The sequence below is a fragment of the Budorcas taxicolor genome, chromosome 25, assembly GCF_023091745.1.
Source record: "Budorcas taxicolor isolate Tak-1 chromosome 25, Takin1.1, whole genome shotgun sequence".
In the NCBI taxonomy this organism is placed as follows: domain Eukaryota; kingdom Metazoa; phylum Chordata; class Mammalia; order Artiodactyla; family Bovidae; genus Budorcas; species Budorcas taxicolor.
In genome coordinates, this window is record NC_068934.1 from 17874062 (window position 1) to 17890907 (window position 16846).

The 16846-nt window shown below is 48.2% G+C and overlaps 1 protein-coding gene across 1 annotated transcript in view; it reads left to right on the forward strand.

The window, feature by feature from the left end:
• Positions 1-16846, forward strand: part of TENM4 (teneurin transmembrane protein 4) — a 441581-nt gene that overhangs the window by 381391 nt on the left and 43344 nt on the right. The window contains exons 20-23 of the mRNA XM_052662001.1: positions 223-472; positions 2343-2363; positions 9367-9599; positions 13709-13863. Coding sequence (XP_052517961.1) covers positions 223-472; positions 2343-2363; positions 9367-9599; positions 13709-13863 — 659 coding nt within the window. The remainder of the gene's footprint in view (positions 1-222; positions 473-2342; positions 2364-9366; positions 9600-13708; positions 13864-16846) is intronic.

Sequence of the window (16846 nt, forward strand, 5' to 3'; positions counted from 1 at the left end):
ACAGCACCCGTCCTACAGCCTTGCCCTGGGAAGTCTATCAGCAGAGCAGCGTGTCCTGTCCAGGACAACCTGGGTTTCCTTATGGGGTGAGGCAGCCTTGGAGCTGGGTCTGGAAGCAGTAGGCAGAGATCTGGCATCCCTTGCAAAACCAGGGCAGCTCTGCAGCCACAGGGAGAACCACCCCAGCCCCATCTCTGACTCCGTTCCTCTGCCCTTTCCCAGGCATCCTGCACAAGGGAAATGGGGAGAACCAGTTTGTGTCTCAGCAGCCGCCTGTCATCGGGAGCATCATGGGCAATGGGCGCCGCAGGAGCATTTCCTGTCCCAGCTGCAACGGCCTCGCCGACGGCAACAAGCTCCTGGCCCCCGTGGCCCTCACGTGCGGCGCCGACGGCAGCCTCTACGTGGGAGATTTCAACTACATCCGAAGGATCTTCCCCTCCGGGAACGTCACCAACATCCTGGAGCTGAGGTATGTTCAGTGAGGCCTCCCCCATGGTTCCTAGCATGTCCCTTCACCACCCTACGGGCCCACCTGGCAGGACCCACTGGCCCAAGAAGGGGACAGAACAGAGCCTCCCCGGTCACTTCCCAGAGGCTGACCTGTGAGCCGGAGGCTCTGAGGCAGCCAACGCCGCTCTCCACGGGGCACGGAGATGCAGACAAACCACCCTGGGGACAGGGAGACACCCTTGCTGTCCAGATGATGGAGGAGGCGGCCAACCACTGAGTTAGACTCCTTGGAAGCCCTTCAATCTTTTTCCTGCTTCCTGGCACCAAACCGGGGCTGCGGTTGGTTAGAGATGGGGGAGCCCACCCTCCCTTTCAGCAGAAACTGTGCCGGGTTTCTCAGGGCTGTTTTAGAGAGTGGACTCTGCTCATCTCCTGGGCTTGAGTCCCTGTGAGCAGGATGGGCCCTTGAGCTGGGAAGTAACCAGGGGAAGAGGAAACTCTCTCTTGCAACGCCTCTTCTATTTGCCTGGTGTTAATAAGACCACTCTGCTAGTATTATTTGCTATTATTTGCTATTATTTAATTATTACTGTTGCCCTTGACAAATAAGATAAAGGAGACTCAGGGAATTTAAGGAACCTGCCCAGGGTCCAGCTTGGCAGACCCAAACCCAGAAGGCCGCCACACAGCTCTGCCTCGCCAAAGCACCGTCACGGGGCCCAGAGGGGGCCACCTTGGCTGAGCGCCATGTTTACTTATCCCGGAGGTGAGTGCCCGCTGAGAACCCCTCTCTGCAGGGCACACGGGAGAGGAGGGGAAGGCCGGCCGGCTGGCCACAGCTGTCACCGCCCTGCAGATGAGAGCACTGTGTTCACCCACCCGACCCACAGCGGGACAAAGGAAGTGGGGAGCTCTTTGGCCATGAAAAAAAGCAGAAGCTCACATTCTGTGGACACAGGAAATCAGACATCAGGCGGAATGAGAACCAGGCCGTTGACAGGAGAGTCTCTGCCCATTTTGTTTTCTCTCTTTTACGAGTCTGACCAGCATAGATACCTGCCAGGGAGACAGGAACCCCTGAGTGTATTTGCTTTAGTCCTCTAGCTGCTCCCCTTGTCTTCCTCTTTCCTGTGCCTTAGTGGAGAGAGAGCCACAGGCTAGGGGTCAGCCCACCTTGGCAGAGGAACTGAAACCGGACCACTTACCCTCTCTGGACTTCCATTTTCACATCTTTTAAATTAGAGAGCCCACTTTCCCTGTCTCCCTGCCATAGTTGTAGAGAGATCATGGAAGATAGAATGTAAGGAAGGGAGGAGGAAATTACATTGGGGGAAAAAATAATTTATTGATAGGTTATCATCTCAGGATATTTCCTTCCCGTCCTCTTTCCCAGGACTGTTTCTCTGTGTCACCTTCTCCCCTGTAAGCAGAATGTAGCTCCAATTCTCCGTTCTATCAGGAGGACGATCGTGGTGGGCCACACAGGTCTGGGTCACTCTCAGTAGGGCAGCATGCACAGAAACGGAGACACAGCAGTGAGCGTATCTCTGAGTGCGCATCTCCAGGCAGGGGAGGAATTGACCACGCCAGCCTCTGGCTTAGCCCTGGTGCAAGCAGCCACCCGGGTCAACCGCACCCTCTTCTGCTAGAGTCAGCAGTGTTGGTGCAGGTGAAACCATGCTGCTTCCGTGATATGTAGCTGCTTATAAGTGAGCTCACTGACAAGTAATATCCAATATGAAATATATCAGTGTCAGAGCTGCTAAGTCTTTATTACAGTATTGTACAGAACCGTTGCTGTCAAGTTTTCAGGCTGCTAATAATACTTCTAACCCTGTTGCTAACACTTCATTCTTTCTTCTATTCCCTGCTGTCCTGTCTTCTGTCAGAAATAAAGATTTCAGACATAGGTAAGCCAACCAGTGGAGAATTTCCTGTCTCTCCCTGCCTTGTTGCATGCTGTATGGTAAGCTGCACGTGTCAATTTCAGATCGCTCCGTGGCAAATGACTCCTCTGTGATTGGATCTGATTGGGGGTACATCGGCTATAGTGAAAGAAAGTCATTAATAATGGTGAAGGCGGGTAGGGAGAGCCTGAGCTCCTTTCGTCTCTGGCACAGCACAGCATTTATTTTGGTCGTTTGTGGACATGACAGGCTGAGTAATAGGGGGAAATTTTAACCTTGGCAGAGTAATTTGCACACCCTAGTCTGATTATCCTGGGCATGAAGGAGGAGATTATCCCCACTGCGTTGAGTGACTTGGAGGATCACAGTGGGAATGCCGTGAGAAGGACTCAATCAGGCAGAGATCCTGGCAGAAGATAGGCTGCAGATTCATCCGTCTCTGGGCATTCCAGGTGCCTCGGGTTTGGAGGCTGGGACACCAAGGGAGCGCTCCAGGAGGTCTGCTAGCAAGGCCAGATGGGGGAGGATGTTCAGGCCATACACGCCACCCACAGGGAGAAGCCCCAAACAGGAGCTTTGTCACAGAGTAGATCTGTTGTGTAGGCTCCCAGTGGCCCTGCAGCAAGCAGCAGTGGCCCTCGTCAGACACACTGACGTCCCCGGGCTGTGGCGCTCGTCCGCCTCCTAGGTGACGGTCGCCTCAGAGTCCCCCCGCCTCCCACGCGTCCGGGTGGCCTGGCAGCAGCCATGGCACATGAGGGGTGGCTTGCGTTACCACCCACGTGGCTCTCAGTTACCTGGTGGGTGCAGAGCAGACTGGCACGTGGGTGGGCACTTACTTGAGATAAGGACAGTAGAGAGTCAGACAGATCCCAATCCAACAGTGAGTATGTCCGTGTCTGTGTAATTATAGTAATAGCATGGCAATCATATATATTCTTTTAAGATGATAATAGTAATGTGTAGAGGGCACTTAACGTGTAGTAGAAAGCAGGTTAAGCGTTTTACATGGATTATAGCAATGCACCCTCAGACCGCCTTTGAAGTAGTTTTTCATGACACATCCAATGTACAGATGAGGAAACCGAAGCTCTCAATTGTGTGACCTTGGAAAACTGTTTAAATCTATCTGAGCATTAGTTTCTAATTTGAAGATAATAAAATCTCCCTTGGAGATTGTTATATGGGATACAGAGGCTATTTATAAAGTATCTAGCATTGTGCCAGGCACTCTAATGAGTTATTATTATTATTATTGTTATTGTTACTATTATTATCATCATCATAACAATTAGATGATGATGATTATGTCGCTGTCTATCCTGAAAAGGAATTCAGTCTTCTTACAACCAAAGATACATGTATTAAAGTAAATTAAATAGAATTTGGGAACAAAAGAAAAAAGGAGAAAACACATATATGTGATTACACATCAGATAGGACTCTGAGCTTCCTAGCAGTCAGATTAAACAGAGAAGCATAATTGTTTTCAGGGTTTACATTACCAGAAATGGGAAAATATGCCCTCTTCTCAGAGGAGCAGTATTTTTCCTGACACTGAAATAGAATAGAGGTATCCAAAGAACTTGGTATGGATGTTACTGAACTATGAACTATATGTGCCCTCAAGTTCAGTTTTTTAGCAAACACAGTACATTTCATATGAAGATCTTGGATGGAAACCTAGCACTTGCCATTAAAACCTCCAGTCAGTGGTGGTGACTGCCTGGGCCACAGGTAGGAGACGGGGGGACCTAGCTGGCAAGAGTCAGAAGCCAGGGTGCTCGTCCAGCTTTGCGCACATTCATGTGGCCTTGGGCTGGTCACACAGCTTTCCTGCTTTCCAACGGCATCATCTATGAATTGAGTCGTGATTTTGGTACCTCTTGTTTGTGCGGTTTAGTGATCTTTTGATGTACCCATGGTGTGATTTCAGAGCTGGCTCCCTGCCCTCTCTCAATTCATTGTTTTCTCAGGTGCTAAAACCTATTTTGAAAGTGAACCAAAATAGAAGGGAAAAATGGAATTTCTTTCTGCCTTCCAGTTTTCTAAGGACAGTCAGGAGGGAGAAGACCTGAGCTCCAGCTCTGATTTTAACTAGCACCTGGATATTGGCAAATCCCTCCCTCTCTCAGAGCTTTAGTGTTCCCATCAGTAAATGCCAGAAATGGATAAAGAAATTCTGAAATTCCATCCTCTTAGTCCTTTAGCATTTACTGTTCCAGCTGCTCCAAGGAACTAGAGGCTCAGGCTAGGACTCAGCCTACGTGGGTGTATCTCTCTCTCTCTCTCTTTTGCCTTTACAACCTTAATTCAGCCCACCACTCTATGCTGGGCTTGCTCAGCATAGAGACCCCCCAGTCCCCTGGGCATTGTCCTCCCTGCCTTCCTTGAGGGATTAAGGGTCCTCACCTCCTCCCAGATCTCTCCTCTAGGGTCATGGAGGAATGTTTGAAGTCTGTTGTTCAGAAGTACATCTGAACAACAAATCTCTGTCAAACCCAGCTACACATACTATGTTAACTCGAAAAGATTCCTTAGTTGCCTCAGAAAATAGGTTAGACAGACAGTATTAAGTATGACATACTGGTGTTTTTCATTGTGCAGTAACATAAATGTTTTGGAGGTTTCTCGAGGTAACCAGCTGCCATTAATTGGGCATTTTTATTTTTTAATGGAGCAGGCACTATCCTCAAAGGTTTACAATCATCATACAATTTTGTCCTCAAAGTAGCCCTTGGAAGTAGCTATGATTATCCCTATTTCTCAGATGACAAATAATTGAGGCGCAGAGTAATAATTTGCCCAAGGTCACCTATCACGTGGATGACGGGGCTGGTGTTTGAACCCCTGTCGGTGTGGTTCCAGTGCTCAAGCCCTTTCTACTAGTTCCAAGAACCAGTGGATCAAGGTCTGCCAAGGCTGCTACCTGATGTGGTCATAGGACACCCCTTTGCACAAAGCAGGTCTTATTCTGAAGGAGAGGGAAAATCCCCACTCAGAACAGGGGATATGTTGCCTTCGGTGCCAAGAGACTCCTGGGCTCACAGCTCCTACTAGGAAATTCCCCACATTGTCCAGATAGAGGTCAGAGTGAGGCCCACTGCAGCTCATTTACTTCAGGATTAATACCTTATAGCCCTGAAGATTTTGCATAATTTCCAGAGGCACCGGGGTTGTGTTTAAGGAAGTGGGAAAGAATGCAGGTCCTCAGGAACTCCTGCGCAAACTCTGGCAGTGGAACTGTGAGCCCACTCTGTGCCCAGCCCTGCCCAGGATACTGCGGATCAGAACTGGATCAGACAGGGTCCCTGTCCACAGCACCAGGCCTGGGGTCTCAGCAGTGGGCCATGTCCCATCTCTCACATCTGTGGTTTGCAAAGTATTCTAAGGAAGGCCCCACTCCTCCGAGTACAGATAAGCAACGTCGGCATCCTCTGAGAACTCATTAGAAGCGCAGACTCTCGGACCACACCTAGAACTGCGAAGCTGAAATCTTCATTTTAACATGATTCATGAGCACGTCAGAGTTTGAAAAGCTCTGCTCTAAAGGCATGGTTTCCAAAGCCACCTGGGCCTCAGGAGCAACCAAGTGATCTTCAAGGGACAGATACCCAGGCCCTTCAGATGTGATGGGTGAGGGTTTTAAAAAAACAGAAAAGTTTTCCAGGTGAATCTGATGTGCAGCCGTGTTGAGAACCATCACCCTACGATCCTTAGCAGTGGGTGTTTCCTGTCTGTAATCCCAGAGAAGCCAATAGGCATTTACTCACTGATTCATACAGTTAGCAGGCCTTTCTGGAACACTGACTCTGTACCAGCTCGGAGCCTGGCCCTGCCCCTAAAGAGTCCAAGATGTCCTTGAGGAATCAGACAGCCAAGCAGAAAAGGGTCTTAAGGTGCTGGAGGTACTGAAAGTATAATGTGCTGAGAGTCTGGTGGAGACACAACAGAGGAAGGAGGGGCAAGCAGAGACCCCAGAATCCGGGAGAGGTGGGTATTCCAGAGGAGGTGATGCTGGAGCTAAGTCCTAAGAGATGAGCAGGCGCCCTGGGCGAGGAAGGCAGAGGAGCTTCCTAGGCCCTGAGGAGCAGCACGGGGAAATAGAGCGAACACAGACTCTGGCATCCAGCCGATCAGAGATAAACACCATCCTGCCACTTAGCACTTTCTGGGCCTGCTCAAGTTTCAGGGTTCTAAACATCTCTCATCTCAGGTTTCTAAAGCAGTTTTGTTTTTTTTTTTTTAAATAAGCACCTGCCTTCCATGGTATTTGTGATGAAAAGGAGGTGGTGCATATAAAAGGCTGGCACCATGTCTGGGACAAACTGGCGCCCAGAGGTGGCGGCCGATGCTTCCATACCAGCAGCCCGCGCATCCGCAGCTCTGCCCCTAGGACTGGGGGTGCAGCTCCTGGGAGAAGTCTGGGTGCCGCTCCCAGTGCAGGTGGCCTGAGGAAGAAGTGAGTGGAAGATTGTCCAAGAGCTCTGCCACCTGGAAAGGGCCACTGAGCTATTGAGCTGGATCATTTCATTTGATCCTGATGATAAGCCTGTGAGCAGAGCAGGGCAGGGACACCAGCATCTGAGGCTGAGGAGCCTGCTGCTGGAAACTTTTAGGTGGCTTGTCCAAACTAGAACCCACATTCTCTCGGTTCAAAAGTACTGCTCTTTCCCTTACGGTTAGCTGATGAAACCCCAGCCTCAAATTTGTTCTGGGGCACAAAAGAGGGGGCCGCTGAACAGTCAGCCAAATGCCACCCTCTTCTGGAATTCACCGATCTGAGAAACGTCACCTAAGTGGCGCTTCTCTGGGTCAATGCAGAAAGACGTGAGCCAAAATCTTGGGATTGGGGGGCCTACTCTCAGTGGACAGGGGCCCCACCATATTTCTCAAGGACCCAGTTTCTGCCTTGATGAATAGCACCTGTTTGTTATGGGTGGTATGAAAAGAAATTGACCTCCAGCCATCATCAAGAATCAGAAAGCTCAAGGCTGCCCCAGCATTGCAGAGTAGGATCTAAGGTCAGTGCATTTTATTTAGCCAGAATCAATGTCATCTGGGAAAATTAAATCCGTCACTTGTTATAGGGAAAGTCACAGGGGACATGTCTAGCTAAATAGGGCATCTCTCCAGTTACCACCATTCCTAAGAGAGAAGTTACAAGAAAGCTAAGTGATTTGATTGAAAATACTGTTTAAATAAACTAAAAATGGAGATCTCATGCACTTAATGCCTGCTGTGGGCTAGAAAAGCATCAAGCTGAACACTGGAAACACAGAAAAGAATAAAATCCCATCTCTTCCCATCAAGGAGTGACAGGACTAGGGAGACAGAGTGGAAAGTCCAAGTGTTATCTGCTCAGTTCTGTTGGACTCTTTGCAACACAGAGTTTCAGGCTGATTCTTTACCACCTGAGCCCCCAGGGAAGACTTTGGGAGACAGACACATAAGTAAATAGCCAGAGCCTTATGTCCAGTGTCCTGTAACCCAGATATGATAAGATAAGAATCTCAGTGCATAGGGAAGAAAGGCTGGAGGAGGTTTGACAGAAAAGGTACCGTTTGCGCTGACACCTCAAGAGTGGATAGCAGATCAGCAGGCTGAGAACGGGAGGGCACAGGATGGTCCCCAGAGCAGGAACCACAGGTGCAAAGAGGCGTGAAGACGTGTTTGAGGGACAAGTTGTCGGGATGGCTGATGACAAGTGGTGAGGGAGTGGCCTAGACTGGGAAGAAATTGTAAATCATTACGACATGATAGCAAAATTCAGCTTAATAAGAGATACCTACTCTTAGTCTTCTCCGAAGGTAAGAACAGACATAATGACTAATAATTAAAATAATAATTAGGATTATCGAGTGCCTACTGTGGGCTTCCTTGGTGGCTCAGACGGTAAAGAATCTGCCTGCAATGCGGGAGACCTGGGTTTGATCCCTGGGTTGGGAAGATCCCCTGGAGGAGGGCATGGCAACCCACTCCAGTATTCTTGCCTGGAGAATCTCCCTGGACAGAGGAGCCTGGCGGGCTGCAGTCCATATGGTCACAAAGAGTTGGACACGGCTGAGTGACTACGCACAGCACACACAGCATTGTGTGCCATGCACTATGCTGAGTATTTTTCATATAATTTATATAACATTTTATATAATGTTCCCAATATACCAGCAAGGTTCACATGCCCATTTTGCAGATGAAGAAAACTTGAGGCTCAGGAGACCCGGTCAGTTGCCCAGGTTTCAGAACCACAAAATGACAGAGCTAGACATGGAACCCAGAGTGATCTGAATCCAAACCTGCACAATTTTTCCTGCCCTGTGCCTGGAGATGTGGCCTCGTCTCCGTCATCTCTCTGTACAGTCCCCGTCTAGCTTCACATCTGTTAGCGCGTCCTGCTCTCTGTGGCTGTTTTGCAGAAACAGAACTATCACCGGCACAGCTCCCATTTCTTCTTCCTTGGCTGTTGCTGCCAATCACAGACTAATCATGTGGCTCTTTGGGTCTGGCTGCAGGAAGGAGACTAGTGGGCCCCTGATAAGTGTAACATGAGTGTCAAAAGAAGACGCCATTGACACTGGCTGCGGTCCAGTCTGGCTGGGACCTTAGCAGTCAGTCCCAAGATGGGGGTGGAGCTGCTGTAAAAGCTGCATGGGGGAAGAGCTTGTGTGTTGTTTTGTTTCGTTTTGAAGTGTTTTTTAAAGTCAGATCCTTTCGTGTCTCTGGTCTGAATTTACAGACCACCTCTGGTCAGCCTCAACGGATAATCTTTTTAAAGAAAACACAGGCATCGCACTGTTGGCTGGGCATGACAGTCATCAACAAGAAGCGCTTGCATTCATAGTTGGGTGAGAAGCAAAGGCCAACCACAGAGGTCAGGAAAATTGGGGAACCATCACCCCAAAGAGGGACATTGTCTCCTCTTTGGCTTAATCTCAAGTCCTGTATCTCTGGCTGCCTGTCAGGAAAGAAGAAAGTGCTCACCAGCTGGTGTGTCCTTGTTTTCCAGTCACAGCCCAGCACACAAATACTACCTGGCCACAGACCCCATGAGTGGGGCCGTCTTCCTCTCGGACACCACCAGCCGGCGGGTCTTCAAGATCAAGTCCACGGTGGTGGTGAAGGACCTCGTCAAGAACTCTGAGGTGGTGGCAGGGACAGGTGACCAGTGCCTCCCCTTCGATGATACTCGCTGTGGGGATGGTGGAAAAGCCACGGAAGCCACACTTACCAATCCCAGGGGTAAGGCTTGGCTTTCAAAACTCTCTCAGTAACATTCGTAGGGGTAGTTCCATTTCCAAAAGCTAAACCTGTTTATCATTGCAAAAAGTGGGAAAATGCTAAGAACTCTACAGAGGAAAGTTTAAGCTGTCATAATTCCACCTGCCAGAAATATTCCCAATTAATACTTCCTATCTTTCCCCCTAGCCCTTTTTCTAAGTGTGTGTCTCTAATGCTCACCAGAAACAAACCAAATTAAGTCACATTAAACAAGTTGTTTTAGTAACCTACTTTTTTTCTAAGTGATATATCATGAATATTTCTCCATGTCACTAAAGAGTCTTCTATGAATTTGCTTTTAATGGCTGTATAGTATTCCACCAAATGGATGTCCCATTATTTATCAGTCCCCTCCTGTTGGATGTATATGCTGCCTTTCATGTCATTGTTTGATAAAAAGAAAAAAGTGGTAGTATATCATCTTTGCACATGTTCATGTCCAATAGGATGGGTTAACTCTGAAGTTTCAATTTTTAGTCCTTCCAAAAATTCAACCTCTTCACACCCACACTTACTTTCCATTCACTTATTCAGCAAGTATTTGCTGAGTATGCAGTGTGCTGTGTGTGCATAGATAAGTTCACTTTTGCAGAAAAATCAGACTTGAATGTGAATCACAGAGATGGGAGAGGGGGAGAAGTGCTCCCTGAGGTGCAAGGAGAGAGAACTGTGCATTGAGAGTCCAGAGCCAAGGGACGCCCCTGTGCCCAGGAGACTGGAAGGCTTTTTGGAGGGGAAGCCATCGTTGTCAGCAGACATCCATCAGCACGTGTTCACCATGCTGCAGGCCCTAGAGCCAATGACCTATGGTGTCTAAGCCACAGGGTCCTTGTCAATAAAATAGGAGTAATAATATCGTCTGTGTCTACCTCCTAGAATTGTGCTGAGAGTCACAATTAATATGTTTCATATGATGGCCTATAAAAATGTCATGAGTGAGAGTTTTCTTAAGTAGTGCCAGATATCAGGGCTTGGTTTCAAATGTAAACTGTAGACTCGTGAAGTCAGGCAGTCCTGTATTTACATTCAGACAGTGCTACCTGATGGGAATCCCTGGTGGCTCAGCTGTTAAGAATCTGCCTGCAACGCAGGAGATGCGGGTTTGATTCCTGAGTTGGGAAGGTCCCCTGGAGAAGGAAATGGCACCCCACTCCAGTACTCTTGCCTAGGAAAGCCCACAGATGAAGGAGCCTGGAGGGCTACAGTCCATGGGGTCGCAGAGTCAGACACGACTTAGCGACTAAACCACCACCACTATGCCGTTGCCACCTAATAGCTGTGTGACTTTGGGTGAGTTGTTTAACCTCTCTGAGCCCCATTGTCCTCCTCGAAATAGAAATACACTGTACAGTTGTAGTCCAGATTAACTGTTATCAGGAATATAAATACTTGCTTAGGACAGTGGTGCCAGGCCCATGATAAACATCTCATAAATGGTAATTCCTATTCCTATTATATTGTATATACAGAATATCATGTATCATTACTTATATGTCTCTACCACATACCTGAAGTGATCAGGTAGTAACTCCATGGGGTAAAGTCTGTGACACTTGTGGTTAATCTCCTTCTGAATTACGATTTCCTAATACTGAGAGAGTAGCCTGAGTGGAAAGAGCACTAGGCTTGAACTCAGGGAGCCTGCATTATGATTTTGCTCTGCAGCTCCTGGTTCTGGAACCTCCCCTTGTGGGCCTCAGTTTTCCTTTAGTAAATGTGCAGATTGGGCTAAATGGTCTGTGAGAGCCCTTTTGGTGGCAATGTTCTATTCTCTTAAAATTAAAACAGTTTTTTTTCTGAGAATTTTTATTCTCTCAAGATCTTTTCTCATTTGCTCCACACACATGTGTTCTCCACCCTCCTCTTTCACACACACACACACACACACACACACACACAGATGTAGTGGCAGGGAAATTGCCCCAAAGCCTGTAATTAACCCACATAGAAATGACAAGGGTGCCAGGATGTGCAGACACTGTGCAACAGCGAGGAGAAAAGATGTCCATCTATTTAGCACAACGAAAGGAGACAAAAATGAAGTCATTAATCAGAGCATACATCACTTCTATTAGCCTGTGCAGCCAGCTTTGTAAACAAGAAACCCAGTTGTTCCTGGAGCATTCATCAGTCCTATAGCAGATGGAGGAGAAAGACCAAGCACAGCCACACAGACAAGGAAGCGCCTGTCTTAAGCACCTGTGCTTAAAGAATGAAATTAGTTTATATTCTAAGCAGGGACAGGAGGAGGACATCCCCCGCTTTAAGGCTGCTGGTCCTCCACGTGAAATCACTGTTCAGCCCTGAACAGCCTAAGGCAGCGGGCAGGAGAAAGCCCAGCTCCCGTGGATGTTCATCATGCAGAGGCCCTTGGCTGTCCTAACCCCACCCTCCTGACCGGTCATAGACCTGTGGGCCCTTGAGAGCAAGCCCAGAGTGGATTTCATGTTCTCATAATTCTAAGTCGTTACAGTAATCAAGGGCTAACTATCACAGGTCAGATGTTATTACCTGCATTTTATCCATGAAAAAACTGAGACTTGGAAGTGAAGTGGCTACCCCAAGGTTATATAACTGGGAGGCTTTTTAACTTTAAACATCTCCACCTCTGTGAAGCTTTTTCTGACCCCTTCTTTCGGTTCCTGCCCTCAGAGAAAACAAGATGAAACTGACCAGAATCTCCTTTATTTCCCCATGAACCGCTGTGGCTTGTCTCTCCCTGGGTCCAAAGTCATTCCTGTGCCCCCTCAGCTAGACCGTGCGTTCCTCAGGGGCACACCCTGTCTGTCTCTCGGCCCCAGGACCCCTCAGCGGTTCACACTTCTACAGGGTATGTCTGACTCCTGTGATTCTAGACCTGGGGTGTCAGTATCACCCGTGAGCCTTGGTCCTAGTCCCAGCCACCCTGTGAATTATTAATGGTATTTCCGGGAGTGAGACCAGGCAGATGCGTGTGTATAAATACAGGTATTTAAAGATTCTTCAGGTGATTCTTATCCATATCACTGGTTAAGAAGTCCTCACTTACTAGAGTGGTTCTCAAACTTTGATTTGTATCTTTTTACGTCATTATCACCCAGGACACTGGTCAAAAATACAGGTAGATGTTCAGGCTGCACTTCAGATTTTGTGAACCGGGTGCCTGGGGGAGTGGTGCATTTTAGCTAGCTCCCAGGTGATTGTCATACACATCCAAAAGTGAGAAATATAGATCTAGAACAGTCTTTTCATCTCATAGCTAAGAAAACAATTGCAAGGACATCCAGTGACTTGCCCAAGGTCACACAGGTGGCCCTGGAGAAAGTCAGCAGGTGGGATAGTCTAGCAAATGGAGGGAAGGAATGTTGAATAATTCATTGTGCCTTTTTTAGACATTAAATTCACCAATATTCCCTACACAAATCCAAAGGATTCTTTTCTGGGCTCTATAATTCTAAAATAACCACCGAAACTAAAATAGTAATAGAGAACTCCCTGGCGGTCCAGTAGTTAGGACTCCACGCTTCCACTGCAGCGAGCCTGGTTCAATCCCTGGTCAGGGAACTAACATCCCGCAAGCTGCATGGTGTGGCCAAAGAAATTAAAAATTAGAATAGAATAACATCAAATAGTAATAGACTAGAAAAGCGTGAGGGATGATTGTCCTGGAAGAAAAGAAAAATTACTGCCATCAAAGGGATTTGATGATTATAATTTCAGGTCTTCAGAAGTAGGTTAATTTACACAGTCCACCATTCTTTCATTGAAAATGTTCCTCCTTGCCACTGCCTCTAATGCTTAACTCCCGGCAGTTATGAGTCCAGGTTTTGTTTATGACTGAGATGATAAGTAAATATCTCCAGAGGCAGCAAGGTAGAACAACCAGAGGCCTGGAGAATCTGAAGACCTGGCTGCTGATCCCCTTTGTACAAGCCCTTGGGCAGCTGTCTTCAGAGAGGGGATAAATGTCATGGGGAAGATCTAATCAAATCATAGAGGAGATGTGCCCATCACCCTGCACGTTTCCATGAGTATGCGGGTTGTTAACCACCTCTAAGGCTGAACGTCCTGTTTGGGCTTCTCCACCCCAGGCATCACAGTGGACAAGTCGGGGCTGATTTATTTCGTGGACGGCACCATGATCAGACGCGTTGATCAGAACGGGGTCATCTCCACCCTGCTGGGCTCCAACGATCTCAGCTCGGCCCGGCCCCTGAGCTGTGACTCTGTGATGGATATCTCTCAGGTAAGGAGAAGGTTTTGTCTGCTGGGGCCCTGGGTCGGCATGCTTGTCCTCTCATGGGCACCCGGCTTGCCTGCTGGCTGTTGGTCTTTGTACTGCACAAGGCTTGTGAGCACACTCTTGGTGCAGGGCCTCTTAAGAGCACTAACGACACACAGATGAGTCCAGCACAGTGTGGGGCTCTGGAAGGTCGCCATCAGAGGTGACAAGCGGGTGACACAGGAAGACCCGGAGGACTGAAGGAATCTGCCCCACGTAGCCCTCGAAGGCAGGAGAGCTCATACAGTATAAATCTAAATCCGTAACCTATATGCACAGATATTTGAACATTGCCCGTTCTCCCTCTAGGCTGTAAGCTACGTGAGGACAGGAATTCTGTCCATCTTTCCTCTGCTGTAACCAGGTTCCTGGTACACAGCAGCACACCCAATACTTGTTTGTTGATTAATTCATTAGTGGATTGATTGAATCCCAGCTTTGCCACTCACCAGCTGTATAACTTTAGACAAGTTGCTGAGGTCCTCTGAGCCTCGCTTTTCATATCTCTAAAATAGAAGTAATTGATGTTGTCCTGGCAGGACTGCCTTGAGAATACGGAAACGATGTATGTTAAGAGCTCCGAGTGCCACTCAGCGCTCTGGAGGTGATCACTAAACAGAAATTCTAGTCCTGCTTTCACAGAGGAGGTGACTTTGTGCTAGCTTGTGAAGGTTGAATAGGAGTTTGTTGGGTGACAGGAAGAAAGGAGACATTTCGCACAATGGAAACTGCATGTGCAATGGTACAAAGATGTTAGTGGGCCGGAAACATTCAAAGAACATTGGAAGATTGAACACTGAACATAGGGTTCGTAGACGGAAGTAGCAGGAGTTGGAGCTGGAGGTGTGCTTTGGAGCCAGTTAGGAAAGGACTTACCTTACCACACCAGGGTTTGAACGTTAGCGAGTGCGCTCCAGGAGCCCCGTGTAGACCCAAGAGAGACACAAGGTTCTGGCTGCTGTTCTGCGTGTCCCTGCTTTGTCCTACAGTGACTTGAGAAAGGATGTGTCCTTTATTGCTCAGTCCTTGAGTAGAACCTGGCCGGTGCTGAATCAGTGAATATCCATCTTGTCAAGATTAGCAAAGCCAGAGATCCAAGGAGGTTCAAATCGCATTAAATTTCAAGTTGGTGTTAGCAATGGGCACACTTGGCTTTTAAACACCCTCGCTTCTAGGGGAGCCTGCATACAGGCCCTTTGCCACTCACTGCCAACCTGCTGCCTAGGTTCAACAGGTGACGGAGGCTGGGAGGCTTCCCAGCTTGTGCCCGCCCCTGCTCCCAGCGTGTCACCAAGCCCCTTCCCTGGACCTCAGGGCTGCTGCCGGCCATCCCACAGCTGCCTGCTTCCCTGTCCGGTGCTGGTGTGGTTTCCCTCTGTACCAGCTACTGATTGTTATGCTCCCGAGTGGGAATCTGTTCTCTGCCACCCGTCTTTCCAATTTGGCAGGCTTCCCCTTGCTTGCTCGAGGGTTTCCCTCTCCGGTCTGTAAGCAAGCTTGATTTACCCCGTCAGGAAGCGGCCACAGCCTGAGGATGTTACGTCGAAGTCCTTCAGTTCTCCAAATAGGCCCTCCACCAGCCAGCGCAGGGTGCCAAAAAATTTCAATCCACACGTTGGAAAATTGTCTAGCTTTAGCTGGAGGTACTGCCAAGCACCCAGATCAAAGGCTTGGGAGACAACTGGCATATTGTGGAGGCAGGAAAAAAAATCCATACTTAAATTCAGAAATCCTGGACTGAAATCTCCTTGCCCCCGGTCCTCACCACCCTCGTCTGAAATGGAAGCACAGGATTCTTTTTACTGCATTCTCTGGCATAGCGATAAACTCTTATACATGCATATGGGAAGGGGCCTGGCTTTCATCCTCAGAGCTTCCTCTATCACAAACACGCAGCTGCTTTGCTGTGTGGAGCAGGGAGGTGAGGCAGAGAAATGGGAAACCGCTCAGAGGTAAGAATGCAAAGGGGAGAACCAAGGAGCTCGCTCAGACTGAAGACCAGGTGGGAGGAGAAAATAGAGGCAGAGAGTAGAGACGTGATGGGAGATGCTGCCATCTGTCCGGAGCATCCGTCCAGAACCAGGCATGAGTTCTCAACTCTGCAGCCTGCGGTCACCGCAGACACTGAGTATCACCCTGTCCGTAGTCCAAAATGATTTCCTGAGAACGTACTGTGTGCAGGCACTCTTACCAGTGGGGACACAGAGATAGATATAACGACTTTTCTTATTTAATTGTCACCATAATCCTGCATGGAGTCGCAAAGTTGCAAAGAGTCGGACGCGACTTAGCGACTGAACAGCAGCAATAATCCCTCAAGGTAGGTATTACATACCCCGTTTTATAGATGGGGAAACAGACTTGGTGAAGGAAACTGTGATTATAAATGCAGAGCTCTGTGCTAGGTTCCCTCAGGGGTGCAGAAAGGAAATTTTTTTCATGATATCATGTAAAACGTTTTGAACTTCTTTCCCGTATGTAGAAGGGGGTAATAAATATTACATAAGAGCCCCACACAGTGTCTGGCAGCTAATAATGGGCTGTAAGTATTCATTCTCTTTGTAATTTACAAAGAATTTCCTTGTGCATCGTCTCGTTTGATCCTCACGACTACTCATACAAGATTTATTAGCACCGTCTACATATAAGGAAAGTTCAGAGCACTCATGTAACTTGAGGAAGGTCACACCTGTGGTCACTGATAGACTGAGTTAAGAAGTGAAGTGTCCAGACCCCTAACCCCTCCCTCTTTCTATGCCATTCACCAGTCAGTCATTTGTCCATCCATTTGATGATCTGTTTTTGCAAATAACTCTGCAATGAGGCAGTCAAGTCAGGGAGCTTTAATAAAGGCACAGCGTGCTCTGGGGAGCGGGGAGGGAGCTTGATTCCATCTCAGGATGACAGAAGTGCGAGCTGGAGGGACCTCAGCTCTCCGTTCTGGTGA